General features: G+C 39.8%; 1 protein-coding gene across 3 annotated transcripts in view; it reads right to left on the bottom strand.

Moving 5' to 3' along the window:
• Window positions 1-20799, bottom strand: part of ITGA4 (integrin subunit alpha 4) — a 94392-nt gene that overhangs the window by 5142 nt on the left and 68451 nt on the right. For all 3 annotated transcript variants that reach the window (XM_086361147.1, XM_086361153.1, XM_086361152.1), the window contains 9 exons: window positions 14385-14535; window positions 12477-12572; window positions 11743-11822; window positions 11268-11357; window positions 9210-9300; window positions 3934-4041; window positions 3038-3163; window positions 1944-2063; window positions 133-231 (listed from right to left, as the gene is read on the bottom strand). In XM_086361147.1, the coding sequence (XP_086217273.1) occupies window positions 133-231; window positions 1944-2063; window positions 3038-3163; window positions 3934-4041; window positions 9210-9300; window positions 11268-11357; window positions 11743-11822; window positions 12477-12572; window positions 14385-14535 (961 nt within the window). The remainder of the gene's footprint in view (window positions 1-132; window positions 232-1943; window positions 2064-3037; window positions 3164-3933; window positions 4042-9209; window positions 9301-11267; window positions 11358-11742; window positions 11823-12476; window positions 12573-14384; window positions 14536-20799) is intronic.

Raw genomic sequence — 20799 nt, 5'->3', positions numbered from 1 at the left:
TCCTTCCTGACAGTTGTAGAAAATGCCGCTCCCCAGTAAAGTATTTTAGGCTCTCTGTGGTTTTCCTGACAAAACACCCTAGCAATATTTTTTCCCATAATCTTTATGTTTCAGTTAAAAAGGTAATCTTACATGTGCAACATTCTCATCCTTCTTTAGTTCAATAACTTTGGGATTTGGCTCCGGAAAAGCTGTTGCTCTTATTTCAAACTTCAATGCTTTAGTCTCATCCTGTTTAAAGAAAAGAGACATAGTTTTATTTCATGAAAACATATAGCAGGTAATGATCATGAGAAACTAAGTTTTCACAATTTATCTTCTCCAACTTATTTCACCATTTGTATTTAATTGCAATGCAATGCTTCCTTTAGTTCCAAGGGCATGTCCTTTGTATTAATTAATATTTAAATATTATTTGATAGTTATTAGTATATTTTTTCGTTAGGGAAGACTTTCTTTGTTTGATAAACATTTCCTCAAATTAATTTTATTTGGGCTTTTCTTATAGTATTTGGTATACTATCTGTATTTGATCAGATCTGATCAAATACAGATAGTATATCAAATGCTATAATGAAAAAATCTGGTACAAATATTTATAGCATTCAAAAATAAAATCACTGGATGAACTCAGTTTGACTATCTCACCGAGAGAGGGACTTCATAACCGAGAATTCAGAGCTTAGACATCTGTAGATGGGCTTCACAAACTCTAAGGCCCTTTGAAATTTTATTCAAAATTGAGATTTTTTTTTTCATATGTGCATTCATTAGGGTAGATGAGACTATATTTTTTGATCAAATTCTTATAGAAGTCTATGACCTGCAAATGTTAAAACTACTGTCTAAAGGTTATTTAACATTTTGGAGAGAACATGCAGAATTTTAAGCTAAAAATAAATTATGTGCTTTAGCTGGAGCAGTGCTTTTCACCAAGGATGATTCTGTACCCTGGAGGATGGTCATTTATGTCTGGAGCCATTTCCAGCTGGCAGGCATGGGGAAGGGGTGCTTAGCATTTAGCGGGTAGGGGCCAGCTATTCTGATAAGCATCCTACTAGCACAGGATGGCCCCTGGCAACAAAGAAGTATTTGGTCCAAAATGCCACTGGCACCCACTGGTGAGAACACTGACCCTGGAGAGTAAGAAGGCAGACTGCCAAAGTCTAAATAACTTACAACTAAAATGGAGCGCTCATATTTCCCTGTCTGATGTGTCTTCCTCTTAACCACCTTGTGGTAATTTCAACTTCTCCTCTTAACAGAACATGATAGCTGTCCTTTCCTTTGGCTTATTATGTGCTATGTACTAAGTTCTTTATAAAGATCATCTCATCTGAACAACTCTGAAAAAGATCTATTACCCATATTGATCAGATAAGAAAATTATATCTCAAAGTACTTCTCATAAATATACACACTCCTTTCCAAGAAGTCTAACATGTATTTAGGTAATTTTTAATTCAAGCCTTCAAAGTTCATGTCCTTAAAAGTGTGTTTGTGTTCTTGTATGTGTTTTGTTAAATTTTGATGTTTTAGATTTTATGGAAGTCTTAATTTTTAGTAAATGTATACTATATACAATAGTAGGTCTTTTAGCATAATTTGTAAATAACTTAAGGATATATGAAATGTTGAGGCAGCTAACTGATTTGAGTGACAGTCATAAATAGTTGGACATGCTTTCTAAAATCTCTTAATTATAGTCTATTTTATAGTCTATGTTATCTGTTTAGTTACTAAAACCATGTCATTTAGACAGTGTATTTTGAAGTGATAAATGGGAACAGTTTTAGAATTTCATTCCAGATTTTACAGTCAATCATACCTTCTTAATTTGTTGAATGCCTCCTTACTTACCATCCTACCTGTATAAGATGGCTGTGTTTGTAAGGTCTGTCTGAAATCTTATCCACAAAGTTGCCACTGTATCATAGACTTACCATTTCTAAAATGGATGGCCGACCTTCCAACTGAATGTGAACACTGGCTTCTTTTCCACTGTCCATTTTCCCAAAATGGCATGAGATATTTAAGCAATATGGATCAGCTTTCATGCAGTACTTAAAAAGAATACAAAAGAGCTATGTTAAAATTTCAACATTTTAAAAAAGATGGCTAAAATATTTTACGTGGAATTCAAGATCTGCTCTCATTTCTGGCTTTTGCAAAAATTTATCTTGCTATAAACATGGAATTAAGGATATGCTTTCATTAGTGGCACTTAAAAATGATCTTGCTTCAAAGAAAACACAAATATTTATAGTAAATTATAACAAAAACAAGTATTCGAACTGTATTATATGTTTCATTATTTTTATGAAAATATTCTGGGATAGGAAAAAACACATGAGAGTATTTGCTTAGTTACATGTTCTATGATCAAACTTGGATCCTTTGGAGGGTTTCCTTGTCTGCCCCCCCCATATAGTCACTAAAATGAAAAAGAGTGGAAATTTCATGCAACCAGAGTTTGTTCAGCTGAAGACAACATCTTGACCAACCTCCTAAAGGGTCTGGCACAAATGTCTGGTTGGCATGAATTGGGCACTTAAATAAATAATGACTAGTATGGTATAGGAGAAGGCAATGGCACCCCACTCCAGTACTCTCGCCTGGAAAATCCCATGGATGGAGGAGCCTGGTGGGCTGCAGTCCATGGGGTCACTAAGAGTCGGACACGACTGAGCGTCTTCACTTTCACTTTTCACTTTCATGCATTGGAGAAGGAAATGGTAACCCACTCCAGTGTTCTTGCCTGGAGAATCCCAGGGATGGGGGAGCCTGGTGGGCTGCCGTCTATGGGGTCGCACAGAGTCAGACACGACTGAAGCGACTTAGCAGCAGCAGCAGCAGTATATAGTATATATTTAACCCTGGGTGTATCTCAGCTCTCCAATCATGCCTGCTCCTCACAACACAAGAACATTACCTGACCTGGCTTCTCTCCTATACTCAGCTGACAGTTCAAACCTCTTGGTCCATGATTTTAAGTGTTTCAGTCCTGGACGTTGGAAAGCAAAACACTTAAACTTACCAGGAGCCTCTTATCAGTCTTTGACAGAAATCTGAATATATCTTTGAGGGTCTCCATTGTGCCTTTTTTCTGGTCCAATGCACACTTTCTTTGATAATTCTTAAAATGGCATTCTCCAGCAGTAGTCTACAAAGACAGAAAGCAAGAAAACTCTTACCCGGTATATTGGCAAGAACAACAGCTACATGGCTTTAAAACTTACCTTTCACAGCTTACCTTTTCAGAAATATATCAAATACTTCTAAAATTATATGAAAATATTTTTTGACAGATTTGGGAGAGGTTAAATCTTTGTGGTTAAAAAAATGCAATAAAACTCAGAAAAATTTTAGAGGCTTGATATAGTCCTAAATTTATCAAAGGGCCTGAACCTTAAAAAAATTAGGGCAGTATGAAAACTGAACATTAGCATGAAACTGAACATGTCTTTGGCTCTAGACACACAGTAAAGTGTTACAGCAGCCTGCCCTTCCATCTCAATCTGGAATTCAAGTAGGATTTTTAAGGATTACCTCTCAAATCTACTGAGTGGATTTATTTGCTGATTGCTTGTCTTAAAACTGGGAAGGTAAAAATAATTCAGATAGAATCAACATAAGAATATTGATTCTTAGTAGTTATTTGATAATAAAAGGCTGAAGTACTGATTTTTCAACATTGGTCCCAAGCTTTATGGAGAATCCAATCAAAGAACATCTACCAAAAGATAGAGCATAATTTTGTTATCGTCACATGTAGAGATTCCACTGTAATCACACAGTTGTAATGCAGTAATCAAAGTGTACAAAACAAATGCATGGTGAATTCATAGCTGAGACCAAGTGTGACTGAAGTAAGGTAACAACCCTCCATTTTAGCAATATGACTTAGAAGAAAGGAAGGAACACCATTTTTACCTGGACATCCAAAATGTTGAACAGCTTATCGGTTCGGGGACTAAAAGAATTTGGTATCATTATTTCCACACCAATATTTGGAGCCATGCTTTGGCCGGTGTTGATGACCTGATAAGGAAAAAGTTTTAAACACTCAAAAAACACGTTTTATAAAAGTACGGATACCAATGAGCTTCTCAGGTGAACCCGTGTATTTCATGCAACATTTATAAGGGTGGGGGTGTGTAGTTGGTACCTGCACAGCAAAGGGAGATAGAATATCCACTATCAGAACTTTAAAATGTTTGCTAATAATATAACTGGTTATTATTCCTAGCCCTTTCCTTTTGGTGATTAGAACAAAACGTTTGCACTGATGGTTTATTGCAGAAATAGTCTGAAGAAAAAGACATCGATGATATACAGTTCAGGGGGTCAGGGTCACTGAGCCTCAGTGCAGTTGAAACTCCAAGTGTAACTTACAGGCAGCCCTCTATGTACATGATTTCTCTGTAGTCACAGAGTCAACCAACCAGCGGTTGGTTCTAAACTGTAGCATTTACTATTGACAAAAATCCACATCTAAGTGGACCAGTGCAGTTCAAATCTCTGTTGTTCAAGACTGTACCTGGCACATTACTGATCTAAGAAAACGTGATAGTTCTCCTTATAACTACTCCATGAGGCGGGCTAACACTTTATGATTCACCAACTCAGGAAGATGCTAAGAGGGATTATTGTTGTATCCAAGATGACAGTCAAAAAATGGCAAGAAGTGGGACCGAAACCTAGGTATTCTAATTCTAAATAATATGTTGTTTTCATACAGTCACTCTGTGCTGAGAGAATAATCATCAGCAATGAGTGAAAATATATTTAAGTTCAGGGTAATTATAATGCGGAAGAACTCAGAAAATTAGAAAAGGGTAGGTTTAATTAGGTTTTAGAAAAAATAAAACAGGTTTTTAATATGCATAAAGGGAAGATATTTCTTCATAAATGATAAATGTCATGATTCTTGATCATGTTAAATATAAATATATAATATATCTTAGTAATTTGATAATATTTGATAACATGATATATAAATATCATATAATATAAATACAAATATCAAATTCTTGATAAATGATAAAACAATTTATCATTGTCATTGATAAATCTGGGGATTGCAGAACCCTGAAGAAGAAAATTGAGCCAAAATAGTGATCAATGCAAAGCAATAGAAGAAAATAATAGAATGGGAAAGATTACAGATCTCTTTAAGAAAATTAGAGATAACAAGGGAACATTTCATGCAAAGATGGGCACAATAAAGGACAGAAACAGTATGGACCTAACAGAAGCAGAAGATATTAAGAAGAGGTGGCAAGAATACACAGAAGAACTATACAAAAAAGATCTTCATGACCCAGATAACCACGATGGTGTGATCATTCACCTAGAGCCAGACATCCTGGTGAAGTCAAGTGGGCCTTAGGAAGCATCACTATGAACAAAGCTAGTGGAGGTGATGGAATTCCAGTTGAGCTATATCAAAACCTAAAAGATGATGCTGTGAAAGTGCTGCCCTCAATATGCCAGCAAATTTGGAAAACTCAGCAGTGGCCACAGGACTGTAAAAGGTCAGTTTTCATTCCAAGCCCAAAGAAAGGCAATACCAAAGAATGTTCATACTACCACACAATTGCACTCATTTCACATGCTAGTAAAGTAATGCTCAAAATTGTCCAAGCCAGGCTTCAACAGTATGTAAATCATGAACTTCCAGATGTTTAAGTTGGATTTAGAAAAGTCAGAGGAACCAGAGATCAAATTTCCAAAGCAAGAGACCTCCAGAAAAACATCTGCTTTACTGACTATGACATGGAACAACAGACTAGTTCCAAATAGGAAAAGGAGTACATCAAGGCTGTATATTGTCATCCTGCTTATTTAACTTATATGCAGAGCACATCATGAGAAATGCTGGGCTGGAGGAAGCACAAGCTGAATCAAGATTGCTGGGAGAAATATCAATAACCTCAGATATTCAGATGACACCACCCTTATGGCAGAAAGTGAAGAAGAACTAAAGAGCCTCTTGATGAAAATGAAAGAGGAGAATGAAAAGTTGGCCTAAAGCTCAACATTCAGAAAACTAAGATCATGGCATACGGTCCCATCACTTCACTTCCCAAATAGATGGGCAAACAGTGGCTGACTTTATTTTGGGGGGGCTCCAAAATCACTGTAGATGGTGATTGCAGGCATGAAATTAAAAGACGCTTACTCCTTGGAAGGAAAGTTATGACCAACCTAGACAGCATATTAAAAAGCAGAGACATTACTTTATCAACAAAGGTCCATCTAGTCAAGGCTATGGTTTTTCCAGTAGTCATGTATGGGTGTGAGAATTGGACTATAAAGAAAGCTGAGTACCAAAGAATTGATGCTTTTGAACTGTGGTGTTGGAGAAGACTCTTGAGAGTCCCTTGGACTGAAGGTCCAACCAGTCCATCCTAAAGGAGATCAGTCCTGTGTGTTCATTGGAAGGACTGATGTTAAAGCTCAAACTCCAATATTTTGGCCACCTAATGCGAAGAGCTGACTCATTTGAAAAGACCTTGATGTTGGGAAAGATTGAAGGCAGGAGGAGCAGGGAACAACAGAGGATGAGATGGTTAGATGGCATCACTGACTCAATGGACATGAGTTTGGGTAAACTCCGGGAGCTGGTGATGGACAGGGAGGCTGGTGTGCTGCAGTTCATGGGGTCGCAGAGTTGGACACGACTGAGCAACTGAACTGAACTGAAAGCCTTTGACTGTGTGGATCACAACAAACTGTGGAAAATTCTGAAAGAGATGGTAATACTAGATCATCTGACCTACCTCCTGAGAAGTCTGTATGCAGGTCAAGAAGCAACAGTTAGAACTGGACATGGAACAACAGACTGGTTCCAAATTGGGAAAGGAGTACATCAAGGCTGTATATTGTCACCCTGCTTATTTAACTTATATGCAGAGTACATCAGGTGAAATGGCAGGCTGGATGAAGCACAAACAGGAATCAAGATTGCTGGGAGAAATATCAATAAGCTCATATATGCAGATAACACCACCCTTATGGCAAAAAGCAAAACACTAAAGAGCCTCTTGATGAAAGTGAAAGAAGAGAGTGAAAAGTTGGCTTAAACTCAACATTCAGAAAACAGATCATGGCCTCCGGTCCCATCATTTCATCGCAAATAGATGAGGAAACAATGGAAACAGTGAGAGACTTTTATTTTCTTGGGCTCCAAAATCACTGCAGATGGTGACTGCAGCCATGAAATTAAAAGACGCTTGCTCCTTGGAAGAAAAGCTATGACCAACCTAGACAGCATATTCAAAAGCAGAGACATTACTTTGACAACAAAAGTCCATCTAGTCAAAGCTATGGTTTTTCCAGTAGTCATGTATGGATGTGAGAGTTGGACTATAAAGAAAGCTGAGCGCCAAAGAATTGATGCTTTTGAACTGTGGTGTTGGAGAAGACTCTTGAGAGTCCCTTGGACTGCAAAGAGATCAAACCAGTCAATCCTAAAGGAAATCAGTCCTGAATAGTCATTGAAAGGACTGATGTCACTGAAGCTGAAACTCCAATACTTTGGCCACCTGATGTGAAGAACTCACTCATTGGAAATGACACTGATGCTGGAAAGGATTGAAGGCAGGATTGGAAGGGGATGATAGAGGATGAGATGGTTGGATGGCATCACTGATTCAGTGATGAATTTGAGTAAGCTCCAACAGTTGGTGATGGACAGGGAAGCCTGGTGTGCTACAGTCTGTGGGGTCGCAAAGAGTCCAACACAACTGAGCAACTGAACTGCCTCCTGAAAACTATAAAACCAACACAATAAGTTGGGAAAGAGATGTGCTATAAAATCTAAACGAAACACCATGGCTCAAAGTCTTGCAATAATATTCTGAATGCAGACACGTAGATTAAGCGGGAGTATGCCTGGCTTTGGGACAGGTGGTAACTGCCAGTCTTGGAAGCACAGGGCAGCTGTAAAAGGCAGTGTCAGCCATGGGGCCCAGCACTACCCAGACCTTTAGACAAGGTCTTCCTGATGCCAGAAAATCACCAAGCTTTCCTGCAATATACTTTATTCGTGTTCATCTAATCACATTTAGACTTCCGAGAACATCTTCATGCTTGAACAACTCATCAAGCCTACAGACTGAAAGCATCTCTAGGCCCAGTCCCTCCACTGTAATTTAACTAGAAAATACTTTTAAACTATTATTTGTAAATAAATAGGCCTTTTAGAGTCCAACTCAGTTTCTGTTTATCAGAACACAGACCCCCATTGGACTGTGACAAGAGCATTCTTGGGGACTTAAAAGTAGAAGACTACATTTCCCCAATACTAGTGTATTCTAGTATAACAATACAATAACCTGAGTATAGACTCAAGAGCATTCTGAGGTCACCCTTCTTCCACAGATTTGGGGCAGAGGCCCAGGAGTTTGCGTTTTGGATAAACATCTCAAGTGATTCTGATACACCTTTTAAAAAGCACTGCCTTACAATTATCATAATGTGCCTAATCCAGACTCACTCACATTCTATAGATTTTTATATAGCTCTGAGAATGTCTGAGTAGTGCTTTTGATTGAAAAAAATTTTTTTGGACATTGTCTCCAATTACTTGCTCATTATCAACATCCATGCTGTAACAAAAATTTCAGTTTGACAGTAAAAAATTGTTAATGAATTTATAGCTTATATATTAGTATGTTAATACTTCTGGATGATGATAATATTCTCTACTTTTAAAAAGATTTACTAAACGATACATCACTTGTCACAGAGGCATATACCAGTGGCCTGTAAGGCTGACCAAGTGGACATTAAGTGGAGATGTGGAGGTAAAATCTTTGCTTGGTAATGTTAGGATTTGTATAAAGCTGGGACCAAGTTTCACTGATTGGCACCAAAAGATGCCTTCCTCTTGACCTATTCTGATTTCTGCATGTATCTCAAGCATAGTCAGCTCCTCCCATAACTTTGCCTATTTCAGGCATCACCTCTGTTCCCACTTGTACTATAAGGAGCGTGGGCTCAGTAACAGGGACAGGACGAATGGGAGAGAAGGGGCCCATGAAGCGAGGGCATGAGCCTTGGAGCAGCTCTCTCCCCGCCCTCAGCCAGCTGTGGCCTCCCGAACCTGAGGGACATCACACGCATATGATGTCCTCTGGAGCAGTGCCTCAGTAACAGTTCTTGCACAATATGAATACAAAATATGCGCACAGTCATCTTACGTGGAAAGTGAAGTTCATTTTCTCTGTCGTGCACATTTCAAACCCATCTTCCTCCTTTGGTCCATACATAAATGAGGCTGGACTTACAAACCTGACGGAAAAGAATTCAGATTTAATTCAACTGTCTTATTTGATGAGGTACTTGAAAAACCTTTCTCTACAGTCTGAATATAGCGTATCTCTTAAATATGACATAATTCAGAGTACAGACGCCTCTAAGTACCAAGGAATACTTTTGATAAAGGTGAGAACACTTTCTTGTTAAGATAAGAATTTTTGTGAAAATGTAATGAATTTCCCAGGTGGCGCTAGTGGAAAGCTGTGGGCTCTAGTTTGGGTGACAATTTCTCTTCCCACCAATAGCCTCTACTTCCTTCCCAACACTGCCAGCTCACTCTAGTGACCGTTCCTTCTCTCTCAGCCCCCAAATGATTCATGCAAACTTGAAAAATATGAGATAAATTCTTAGCTTTGCCCTCAGGCTCCAATATCCACTTATACTTCAATGTATCTGACAGATTTTTTAATTACTTCTCACCATCCACCAATTCCTGCTGGCTATTTGTAATGAACCCCAAGTCTGGGGAACAATTCAAACACCAATAAGTAGGGCAAGTTTTTGTTAAAATACAAGGTTGTTACTCTTTTACCTGAGATGAAACATATGCATGGTTGGTAATGAAGTTCAAGGAATTTTTCTAGGGAAATCCCGATTCCCCAAGTTGTGCATATTTGGCAACTAATATGAGGTAATATGGGCTTCTTGGTGGCTCAGCAGTAAAGAATCTGCCTGCAGCACAGGAGCTGTAGGAGACGTGGGTTCGTACCCTGGGTTGGGAAGGTCCCCTGGAGGAGGGCATGGCAACCCACTCCAGTGTTCTTGCCTGGAGAATCCCATGGACAGAGGAGCCTGGCGGGTTACAGTCCATGGGGTTGCAAAGAGCTGGACATGATAGAAGCGACTTAGCACACACGCATGAGGTAATATGTTAGAGGCTCTTTTTCACAGCAAAGAGATATATCCAAATGCTGTAGATTGAGGCAGCTTCATAGCTGCAGAGCATTTGTTGCTCAAAATAACAAGATGCGTTTAATCGAAAACCGGAACGACACACTCATCGTAACAAAATCAAGGAGGCGAGATACGCATTCGAATCCAAGAAAGATGGCATCAGCTTCTCTCTGCTCCTCAGTCCTGCCTTCGTAGGGCTTCCTTTCCCCCCTGCTTGATTTATTTAACTGGAGACTTGGTCCCATTGTTTTATTTTTATATACCTGTGTGCCATCATTATGGCTGATTAAAAATGACTGGAGGCGATTTACATTTAGAGCAATTAGAAAAGCCCATCTATTCATTCTGTATCTCATATCATCTATTGCTTTAAGAATGTGCTTTAAACTAAGATTAATCGGCTTAATATTTTCCAGTAAAATTATGAAAGATTTTCTCAATACTATTTTAAAAATTCTTTCTCCTCACATCTCCTTCCTGAATCAGAGAAGGGTCCACTCCAAGAATTACTAAGGTTGTGAGGAGTCAGTGAATGCTGGCCCTGGGGCTGTAGGGGAGGAACTCTGTAACTCACAGCTGTAGAGAGTGGACAGGGGAGCCAGCTCTCCTGTATCAGTTCAGCTGCCACGCAGGTAGGTGCAGGGCTGGGACAAGAGAGACGTGGCCAAGCTTTCACTTCTCTAAACCTCACACTTGCCATGGCCACTGGGCAGAGCCTTACAAAGTACACGCCAGCACTCTGGGCCCTGGCCTGTGCGGTGTATAGCTAAAAAGGCTGAATGTGGCCTGCTACAGGTTTGGTGGACTCTTCCAGGAAGAAATATCCTCCCCCAGGACATTAATGTAAGGTGGTCTCAGTGATGACTACAGAGTGAGATAAAATCACAAACAGCTAAGCGATAGGCTGCCAACACCGAGGTTATTAAGAGAAACAGTGCATGCTCTTTTCATAAGAAACTTTAAACCTGTTTTTGACCAATAATTTAAGAAGCAACAGAACTCAAAATCAGCTCAGAATTTTACAGCAGGCTTTCATGTCTACTCACCCATGAACTGTTAGCATGACTTCATACTTAAGAGGTATTGTCACAGTCACCTTATTACGCTTCACATCGCCTGTTTCCCCTTCATTTTCACTACAAAAGCAAACAGAAGAGACTCTTAGAATCCACTCAGCACGAAAATTCTCATCAGAGCAAACTAATCACACCCATGTACTTGGAGGTTGGTTTAAAATATGCTTTTTGAAGAGTTAGAATAAAAGCAGATGTAACAGTAAAAAAATTTTATGTCAGAGCTGGCAGAAACTTGCTGTCATTATCTACGCTGCTATTTTACCATTTATCTCTATGCTATAAAGCTTTAGGTTAGAAGGTTTTTTGTTTTAACAGATCACATAAGAGAAGTTTTCTCCTGCAGATAATGGAACATAGCCCATGTTTCCCCTAAAGTGACCCCTGTTTCTCTTCCCAAAAGTGAGGGGTTCATCTAACACAGTTGTTTTTTCATAATGAAAAGTACCAGGCGGCATGTACTGTGATGTTGAGATCCTCGTCTGCTCTGCTGAGTGAGCTGGCATCCAGAAGAAAGCTAACATCTGTCTGAAAAACACAGACAGGGAACGCCCATTTTAAAAATAATCAAAAACATTTTTCTTTTTTTTTACAATCTGAATTTTAGTTTTTCTTATTGTTTACAATCTGTGAAATGCAGCTTTGAGATGCTGTTCTAGAAGCATAGGCTACCCCTCAAGACAGAGCTGCGGGGCAGCTGTGGGGTCTGTGGCAATGTTAAAGCGGCAGCATTCCCACAAGTGACGTGCAGAGACAAAGCCTCCTCTGAATGTAAAGAGAGGCAGGTCCAGAACGACAAAAACTCGAGATGCTTTAACAACCTGAGTGTGGACTCTTGCCAGAAACACCTTTTTGTGTAGCAGAGGTAACATGCCTGGCAGATAGAGTCACCTGGGGTGGGCTGGCGGGGAGTATTGGGAAGTGTGAGACTGGGGAGCAGAATTCTGATTGAGCATTCACATGCCCATCCTGACATAAACAGGTGCCCCTGCTTTTTTATTTTTTTAAACAGTGAACATTGCCAAGAATAGAAAAATCTCAAAGATCTCAAACCCAGTTAGTTTTGGTTTGACTTCACTTAGCTACTTAGTAAATAACAACAAATTATTTGTATGCAGCACAGATACAGAAAACAGAAAATACTTTATATTCCTGTGAGTAACAAAAACTATAAATGCTTACCTTTGATAGATGATCTACATATATATAACCAACCCTGCAGTCAAGTCTCACTATGCCGGAGCTGTCTGTTACTTCACAGTTTATTTGTTTCTCTTCCTAAAAGGAAAAATGATACAACTGGTTTAGGTAGAAGGGGACAAGAAGTCTGTCACATATTTTAAGGATGGGTTTTGAAAAGAAAATCATCCCCAGAGAATGTACTTCCTTGGAAGACTATTTTCTATTTAATTTTGGAATAAATCAGGAGGAATTAAATTACATAAACGTGTGTATAAGTTTATAGTTAAAGTTCACATAAATTCTCCAGAGAATATTTCCTGGACTTATAGCTTTCAGCCATGTTTCTGTGTTCACTGTTTAACTCAGGGTTCCTTGAAAAATTATTAAGGAATTCCTACGGTCTGCATTTCATTGGCCCTCTTCTGTCTGGGATGTGAGAATGTGATAAAGGTATTTAATTATAAACACTGAAATCACGATGCTGCTGCTGCTGCTGCTGCTGCTAAGTCGCATCAGTCGTGTACGACTCTGTGCGACCCCATAGATGGCAGCCCACCAGGCTCCACCGTCCCTGGGATTCTCCAGGCAAGAATACTGGAGTGGGTTGCCATTTCCTTCTCCAATGCGTGAAAGTGAGAAGTGAAAGTGAAGTCGCTCAGTCGTGTCCGACTCTTCGCGACCCCATGGACTGCAGCCTACCAGGCTCCTCCGCCCATGGGATTTTCCAGGCAAGAGTACTGGAGTGGGGTGCCATTGCCTTCTCCGAATCACGAGGATACATATATTCAAATGTTTGGGGAAATACACACTTATGTACACTCACAGGTGCATGTTTCCCTCAGTAGCTGAGTTTTTCCTCTCACCACTGCAGATGGGCCCCCAAGGCTCTAGTGGAAGTGGGTAGTAGATATCTGTGAGAGGTCAGGACACTTTCTAAATGCCGTTAGTGTGAAGAAAGTCTCTGGGTGAGAGATGGGTAAATTTTCTAAGAGGCAGAGAAATATCCAAGAAGAAAGTGATTGAAACATTGCTCTTTCGAATTCAACATTACTAATACCTCATTGATGGATTTAAGTGCTCGTGACTAAGGCACAATGGTAAAAAGGGGGAAAAAAAGCTTTCTAGATGCTCCAGACTCCTTCAGGAAAAGAGAAACTTGCGTGAAAGCTGGATGACACTGGTATTTTGGAATCTGACACTGGTTCTAGCTTTTTGGAAGTTCTGTGGGATTGAGACAGTATATGTGAACCTAAAACGCAGAGCAGTATCTGCAGGAGCCCGGCATGGAAGACCAGTATTGCCCACGTCCGGACCCCGACCTCGAGGAGCAGCATCACAGCCCCAGGTGAGGATGTACCAGGGAGGAAAGCAGTGGCACCTGGCAGCTTGCTTGCATAACTGGACAGTCACTTCTGTCCCATAGTAGCATTTGGAAGCAGGAAGCTGACTCTCCTGATCTCAGTCATATCCCAAGAAACTCGCCATTTTGTTTAGGAGCACAGAGAAAGTAACAACACTGGAAACCTGAGTGCTAAGTGTGAATATTAAGACTCGAACCTCAAATATTTATACCTCAAACTGATAGTCATTCATTGAATTTAAATTCTTTAAAAAATTAAGTAAAATATGTAGTATCATGCGATTATAGCTTTTGATACTTGTTGTTCAGTCACTCAGTCATGTCTGACTCTTTGCAGCCCCATGGAGTGCAGCACATCAGGCCTCCCCACCCGTCACCATCTCCCAAAGTTTTCCCAAGTTCATGTCCATTGCATCAGTGATGCCATCCAGCCATCTCAGCCTCTGACGCCCTCTTCTCCTTCTGCCCTCAGTCTTTCCTAGCATCAGGGACTTTTCCAATGAGTCAGCTGTTTGCATCAGATGACCAAAAATATGTTTGATATTTACCAGATCTAAAATCTTAATGAAGTAAAGACCGGTGGGGAGTTTGATATGCAGAGTTGTCTCATATGCGTCATCTCCAGCATTATATAAAGACACGTTCAACATCAATGTCTTCATACTTCCAACAGCAAGATAGGTCTTATTTTCATGTGGTCTAAAAATGAAGTAATATTATTTAGTTTTTGTTTGGGAACTAAAAATCCATCTCTTCATTTATTTATCCTGAAATAAAATATTAACTTGGAAATACAACCATAGGAGATGACCCCATGCAAGTAGATAAAAATCTATGTTAAAAAGAACTCAATATCCCAGGTTTCAGATAAATTTAGTTAATTATTACACAAGAAAAGTTTTAAAATTTAGTTATAATTAAACTAGACTGCTTTCTGTTTTTCTGTTTAACTTCCTGCTTCTATCATTTTACATATTTTTCTCATTATTTCAGAATATTTTCCTAAAAGATTTTTTTCATTTTCTTTCTTGATCCTTAAATAGACACTGAATTAGCTGTTTCCCAAGCCACAGGGGGACATGGGGAAAACTGAGGAAGAAGAACAGACTATTTCCACCAAAATAGAAGCCGTCCTGAGGGATGTGAGCACAACGTGGGAAGGGGCCGCTGTGGCCAGCAAACGGGTGCCACTAAAATCTGTCGGATTAGAATTAATTTCTTATGGCAGACTGGTCACCTCTGCTAATCAATGGGCAAAATTACAAAAACTGCAAAAATGCTTCAGCATCCTGTGAATCAGAACGAGAACATTGCTGCACACCCAAACGGACAGGTGAGTGCCCGTTCTGGCCTGAGTGTCAATGTTGAGAGTTCTCAGAAGTTCTTCCAGTTGATCCTCATTGCTAAGCGCCCTCACCCAGCATTGCCTCCTCCCTAATGAAAGTGGTTTCTCCAACTATCCCGCACACTGGGCAGCCCTAGAAACCAGGAAGTTCACACTGTCTGGTTTTTTCTCACCACTAGTATAAGTTTTCTTGGAGAAATGTTCTGGGTCATGATTATCACTATTTTCTCCAAGGCTAGCAACACAATTAGTGTTCAGAGTATATGTGTGGTATGTAAGTGCAGTAACCTTAAAAACGACTGAACGACTGATCTGATCTGAACACTAAAGAAAGTTCTGAAACATTGAGGAACTATTGGATAAGTGACTGTTAAAATTTCATGAACTATATACATTCTATGAAATTACAGCCATGCTTATCTGCTTAGTGATGGAATGCAAATTCCAAATGTTTCATTAAGATAAAGTAAACATCTATTACTACCACATTCATATGTTCTGTACCCCACCCACACAACCTCATGTTTTAGCGACAACACAGCTATTGAGCTGACCAATAAATTGATGGCAACATTGATACTGGAAAGAGTACAGTTGTTAAGAAGCAAAATATTATTAACCTCAGGATTATAAATTATAATTTTTGGACACATGTCCCTACTTTTATACCTCTAACATCTTTAAGAAATCAGACGTTTCACCTAATTCCTAAAAGTTCTTCCCCTCTTATCCTAGTTGTTTTACCACTTTAAACTTTCTTATCAAGGTAGAACACACATAAGGAGAAATGCACACAACCTAAATGGAGCACTCAGTACCTTTTTATAAACTGAATACATGTGTGAAAGCAGCATTCACACTGAGAAAAACGTATTGCCATCAAAGAAACACCTTTGTGCCCCCTTCCAATGACTGCCACCACCCACTATCTTGCTTTTAGTAGTCTAGACTGGCTTTGCTCAGTTTTATACTTCATATAAACAGAGTCACTATGTAACCTTTCAGGATCTGACATTTCTGTATTCAAAATTTTGTGCTTAAGATTAATCTATATTGATGCATAGAGTTGTAAAGTGTTTCTTCTAACTAGTGTGCATACTAATGTTTATAAATATGCTATATTTTATTTATCTTTTCAACTCTCATTGGGAATTTGGCAATTCCAAATTGGAGCTTCTATAGTTTTCCAGTAAACATATATATGTAATTACGCCGTGTCCATCAGTCTGTCTATCTATGAGCAGACCCCTAACCCAGGACTAATTCCTGAAAAAAATCTCTAAATCAGGCTAATTCTGACAACCAGTTGAAATTTTACTAACAAGTTACATTTAGAAAATACACCAGTCCAGGTTCGATGCATGAAACAGGGTGCTCGGGGCTAGTGCTCTGAGATGACCCAGAGGAATGGGATGGGGAGGGAGGTGGGAGGGGGGTTCAGGATGGGGAACATATGTACACCTGTGGTGGATTCATGTCAATGTATGGCAAAAACTACTACAATACTGTATAGTAATTAGCCTCCAAAAAATAAAGTGGGGAAAAAAGAAAATACAGTATAAATAACTATGTTTAAATAATAAAAAATAAAAACATCCTACAGGATTCTCATATAAAAAGCAAGTGTTGCATAGAGTAGGGGTTCAGAAACCGCTGCCTGAAGGCCAAGTTTGGACTGCTGCCCAGTCATGCAAATACAGGTTTATTGGAACATTGCCATGCCCACTCATCTGTGGCCACTTGTGCACTCTGACAGCAGAGTTGAGCAGTTGAGACAGATCTCTGTCCCACAAAGCCTAAAATATTTACTGTCTGTCCCTTCATGTAAAAAGTTTGCTGGCTCTGTCATTGAGCAGTCTGACTAAAGAGCATAATTATTTCAAAATAAGCATACCACATATTGCTATATTTAAAATCTGTAGTACTTTGACAGTAACAGAAGCTTCATTATTTCAGATAGCACCGGATGCTGTCTTAGAGGAAATGACCCCCCAGACCTCATAATTCCTTGTCTGATAGTAATGACGTTGAGGAGAAAGGAATTAAAATGTTCCTAGGCAGCATTTCTAGCTCTGACCCCTGGGTCTGAGAAGTTGGATGTTTCTGGAAGGATGAATGATAACTAGCAAGGCAGAAACTCTTCTAGAGCTCAGGTAGATTTCAGGGCAGAATCTGACTCAGTGGCAGTGTGCTCTTTCTCCCAGCATGTGAGGGGATGGCTGTGACTTGCTCATTCTTGTGCTGCAAACCTTTGTGTTACGTTAGCACACATCTGCTTGGTGGCTCTGTGCTTAAGGGCAGGGGGGAGATGTGCACAAACACGGCTATCCCACAACCCCTCCACTTCTCCAGAACCATAGTACAACTAAAGGAACCGAAGAGGTTCCAAAAGTAAACTTCAGCTTGACATTAAAGTTTAATTAAGACTTGTAGAAGAGCTGCCTAGAAATAGACATTTATAAAATATTCTGGCTTGTAACCAAAGCATTAGTCACTGAACACCTTTGGGAAAGAAGTTGGCACTTAGACAAGCAACAGAAGGTGAGAGCACTGCGTAAACAGCTAGGTTCCAAGACAACAGCAAATTAAAGAGAAACACACACTGTTCGCATTGCAGCAGCGAGGCTCCTGGTCTATTTTCCATTTTTAAGCTATTTTGCCGCATTATCATGATTACGATTCTACTCTTTGTGTATGTGTGTGTATACATGTACAGATACATATATATGCATATATCTTATTGTACCTTGAATCATTAACAAGGGGCCGGCAGAAAGAGACCCACCAGCTTTTTATGTGAGACAGAATAAAGGACCAGGTGCACATCTGGAAGTGCGACAAGGCTGAACCAGAGCTTTTCCTGGGAATCGTAGTTCATTCTTCATTAAAACATGCATAATGCAGACTTGAAATTTACAAAGAAGCCTAGAATCCACGTAATTTAAGCAGATCAAGATACTGTGTACATACAGAATCATAACTTAATAAGGGGAAAATAGAAAAATGATGTATTTCAGCACCAGGCTCTATGTTTTTCCTGAATGAATGCTATTGTTCTGTTTTGTGCAAAATGCTTCCTAAGTCTTAATATAATGAATGCATTTTGCCTCTATAAGATGAATGACTGCTTCATAGCTAACATGAAGCAGTCATGAAGCATGACTGAAGTCATGAAGCATCTTTTTAATCAAGATGCTAGAACAAAATATAATATGCATTAATATGTACCCATGTCAATGTACATGAGTCATTTATTTGACAAAAAACTAACCTGCAGGAAGTGGCCTACAGGCCCAAGTAAATATGTCTCCTCTTTTGTCTTTATTACTGACTTTGGGAAAAAATTAAGCACAGGAAAATTTTAATCTGCTGGGAAATATCAGTTACCTGACATTTAAGAAGATTTTACTGAATAAAGACAAACTCATTGAGACCCCAAGGAGGCTAGCAGAAGAATATGACTGGAAGACTGAACTAGTAATTAGAATGTTTAGTGTATAAAGCATACAATCCCTCATCCCCAGACTCGGTGACATCAGTGAGGCATATATTCCTAATATCAGCATTGTAAAAATGGACAAGTGTTGTTAGACTTACTCTTTTGGGGGTAAGAAAAGCAGTGCAGTTACACACTGCTCACGGTCTGGCTTCCCTGGAGGCTCAGCAGTAAAGAAACCACCTGCAACGCAGGAGACTCAGGAGACTTGGGTTTGATCCCTGGGTCAAGAAGATCCCCTGAAGAAGGAAATGTCAACCTGCTCCAATATTCTTGCCTGGAGAATCCCATGGACAGAGGAGCCTGGCAGGCCACAGTCTTGTGTGGTCGCAAACAGTTGGACATGACTGAACAATTGAGTGCACGTGTGTGTGTGTGCACACACACAGTCTATCCAACTGTGATCTCCGTTCTTATCTGCTAACAGAACCCTGGATTATTCAAGCAATAGGGAGTGTCCCCCATACTGCAGAAGCTAAGGTCCTTGTTTGGCTTCAGGGAGTCAATTTTGACTAATCTAAGATCATGATGACTCCATCCTCCTTCAACCAGGAGAGATTCAGGGGGAAGCATGTGACACAGTCTGGTTCATCAGGATAACAAGTCTGCTCAGACACTTCCCTTCCTCGAAAGCCAGCCTCAAGAGGACATGGAACTTTGCTTCCGCCCCTTTCTGTTTATTGGGAAGCTTGATGCTGTGACAGCCATCTGATAACCACAAGAGAAAAGCCAAGAGAACTGGAAAGATAAACATGAACCATGAATGTTCAGATTTTGGTAGTTTTGCACTGAACCTATCCACCTTCTCCAGACTGCTGATTCTGCAAAATTATTAAATGCCTCTCTGCAGTAAGTTAGTGTTAGCCTAATATTCTGTTACTCACAGTCAATAGCCTTCCTAACTGATAGGAGGGCACTTTTGGTCAGGAAACACCTCCAGCTCTTACCCTGGAAGCGTGATGGAGGTACAGAAGAGAAGTAGTGTCAGATCAGTCATCTCCATGAAAGACTGGATTCTCAGCTGCTGGTGTGATGGCTGATACCTGCGACTGCGTTTGTAAATTCTACTTGGAATGTTGATAAAGGTATATTTGGTCATCTTCATTTCTCAGTGTAAATCCATTTGAATGGGGTTTACTGACCTGAGAATTTAGAGATTCAGGAGGAAGCCTCCACTTCATGAAAACATGAAATGGAGTGCATCAGTGCTATTTAGCTTGCTGCTGACAGTCAGTCATCGCAGTCATCAGAAACGCATGTCCTTGATGGAGTAAGTACATTCTCCTGAAGCAGGTTTGTAGCTCTGAGACACAGACATGCCATCAGGGCCAGTGAAGTCACAGTTGGGAGAAGGCATAGAACATATGATTGCAATTTGCCTACCATGACTGAGAAGGCAGGTGGGACTCATGTGTGAAAGGCAGATTTCTGTCTCATAGAGTACAATTTATTAAAATGCAAAGCAGTTGGTCATAACCCTTCACCTGTGGGCCTAAAAATTCACTAGACAAGTTTTCACTTGAAAACTCTTCAAGTAAGTTATCATTTGATGTGAAGTTGCTCAGTCGTGTCTGACTGTTTGCGACCCCATGAACTATAGCCTAAACACGCTCCTCCGTCCATGGGATTTTCCAGGCAAGAGTACTGGAGTGGGGTGCCATTTCCTTCTCCAGAGGATCTTCCCGACCCAGGGATCGAACCTAGGTCTCCTGCACTGTAGGAAGACTCTTTACCATCTGAGCCATCAGGGAAGTCCTTCAATATATAGTTATCATTTACCTAATGGAAATAGCTTGTAACCTTCATAACTGATGCAAAAGATGTGGGGCTTATACTTTCCACTAGCTTTCAGGCCACTTCAGGCTTCACAGAACTGAAAACTACTGACCTAGGCACAGTCAGAAGCACTCTTGGGACATAAAGAAACAATAAACTCTGGACATTAACCAGTACACACTAAGAAAATGTCTAGAATTCATTGGCAACGGTTCATTTTTTTTTTTTTTTTTTTTGCCAAATAGAAACTTTTGGGGGGATATGGTCTATAAATATCCCAATCATAATATTATAAAAAATATAACATCACATGTCCATGTGTACCAGGCTTTGTGCTAGGTAATGT

This window comes from Bos grunniens, chromosome 2, assembly GCF_055505025.1.
Source record: "Bos grunniens cultivar Pamir isolate PY7600 chromosome 2, Bosgru_T2T1.0, whole genome shotgun sequence".
Classification (NCBI taxonomy): domain Eukaryota; kingdom Metazoa; phylum Chordata; class Mammalia; order Artiodactyla; family Bovidae; genus Bos; species Bos grunniens.
This window is presented reverse-complemented; position numbering and strand designations above follow the sequence as displayed.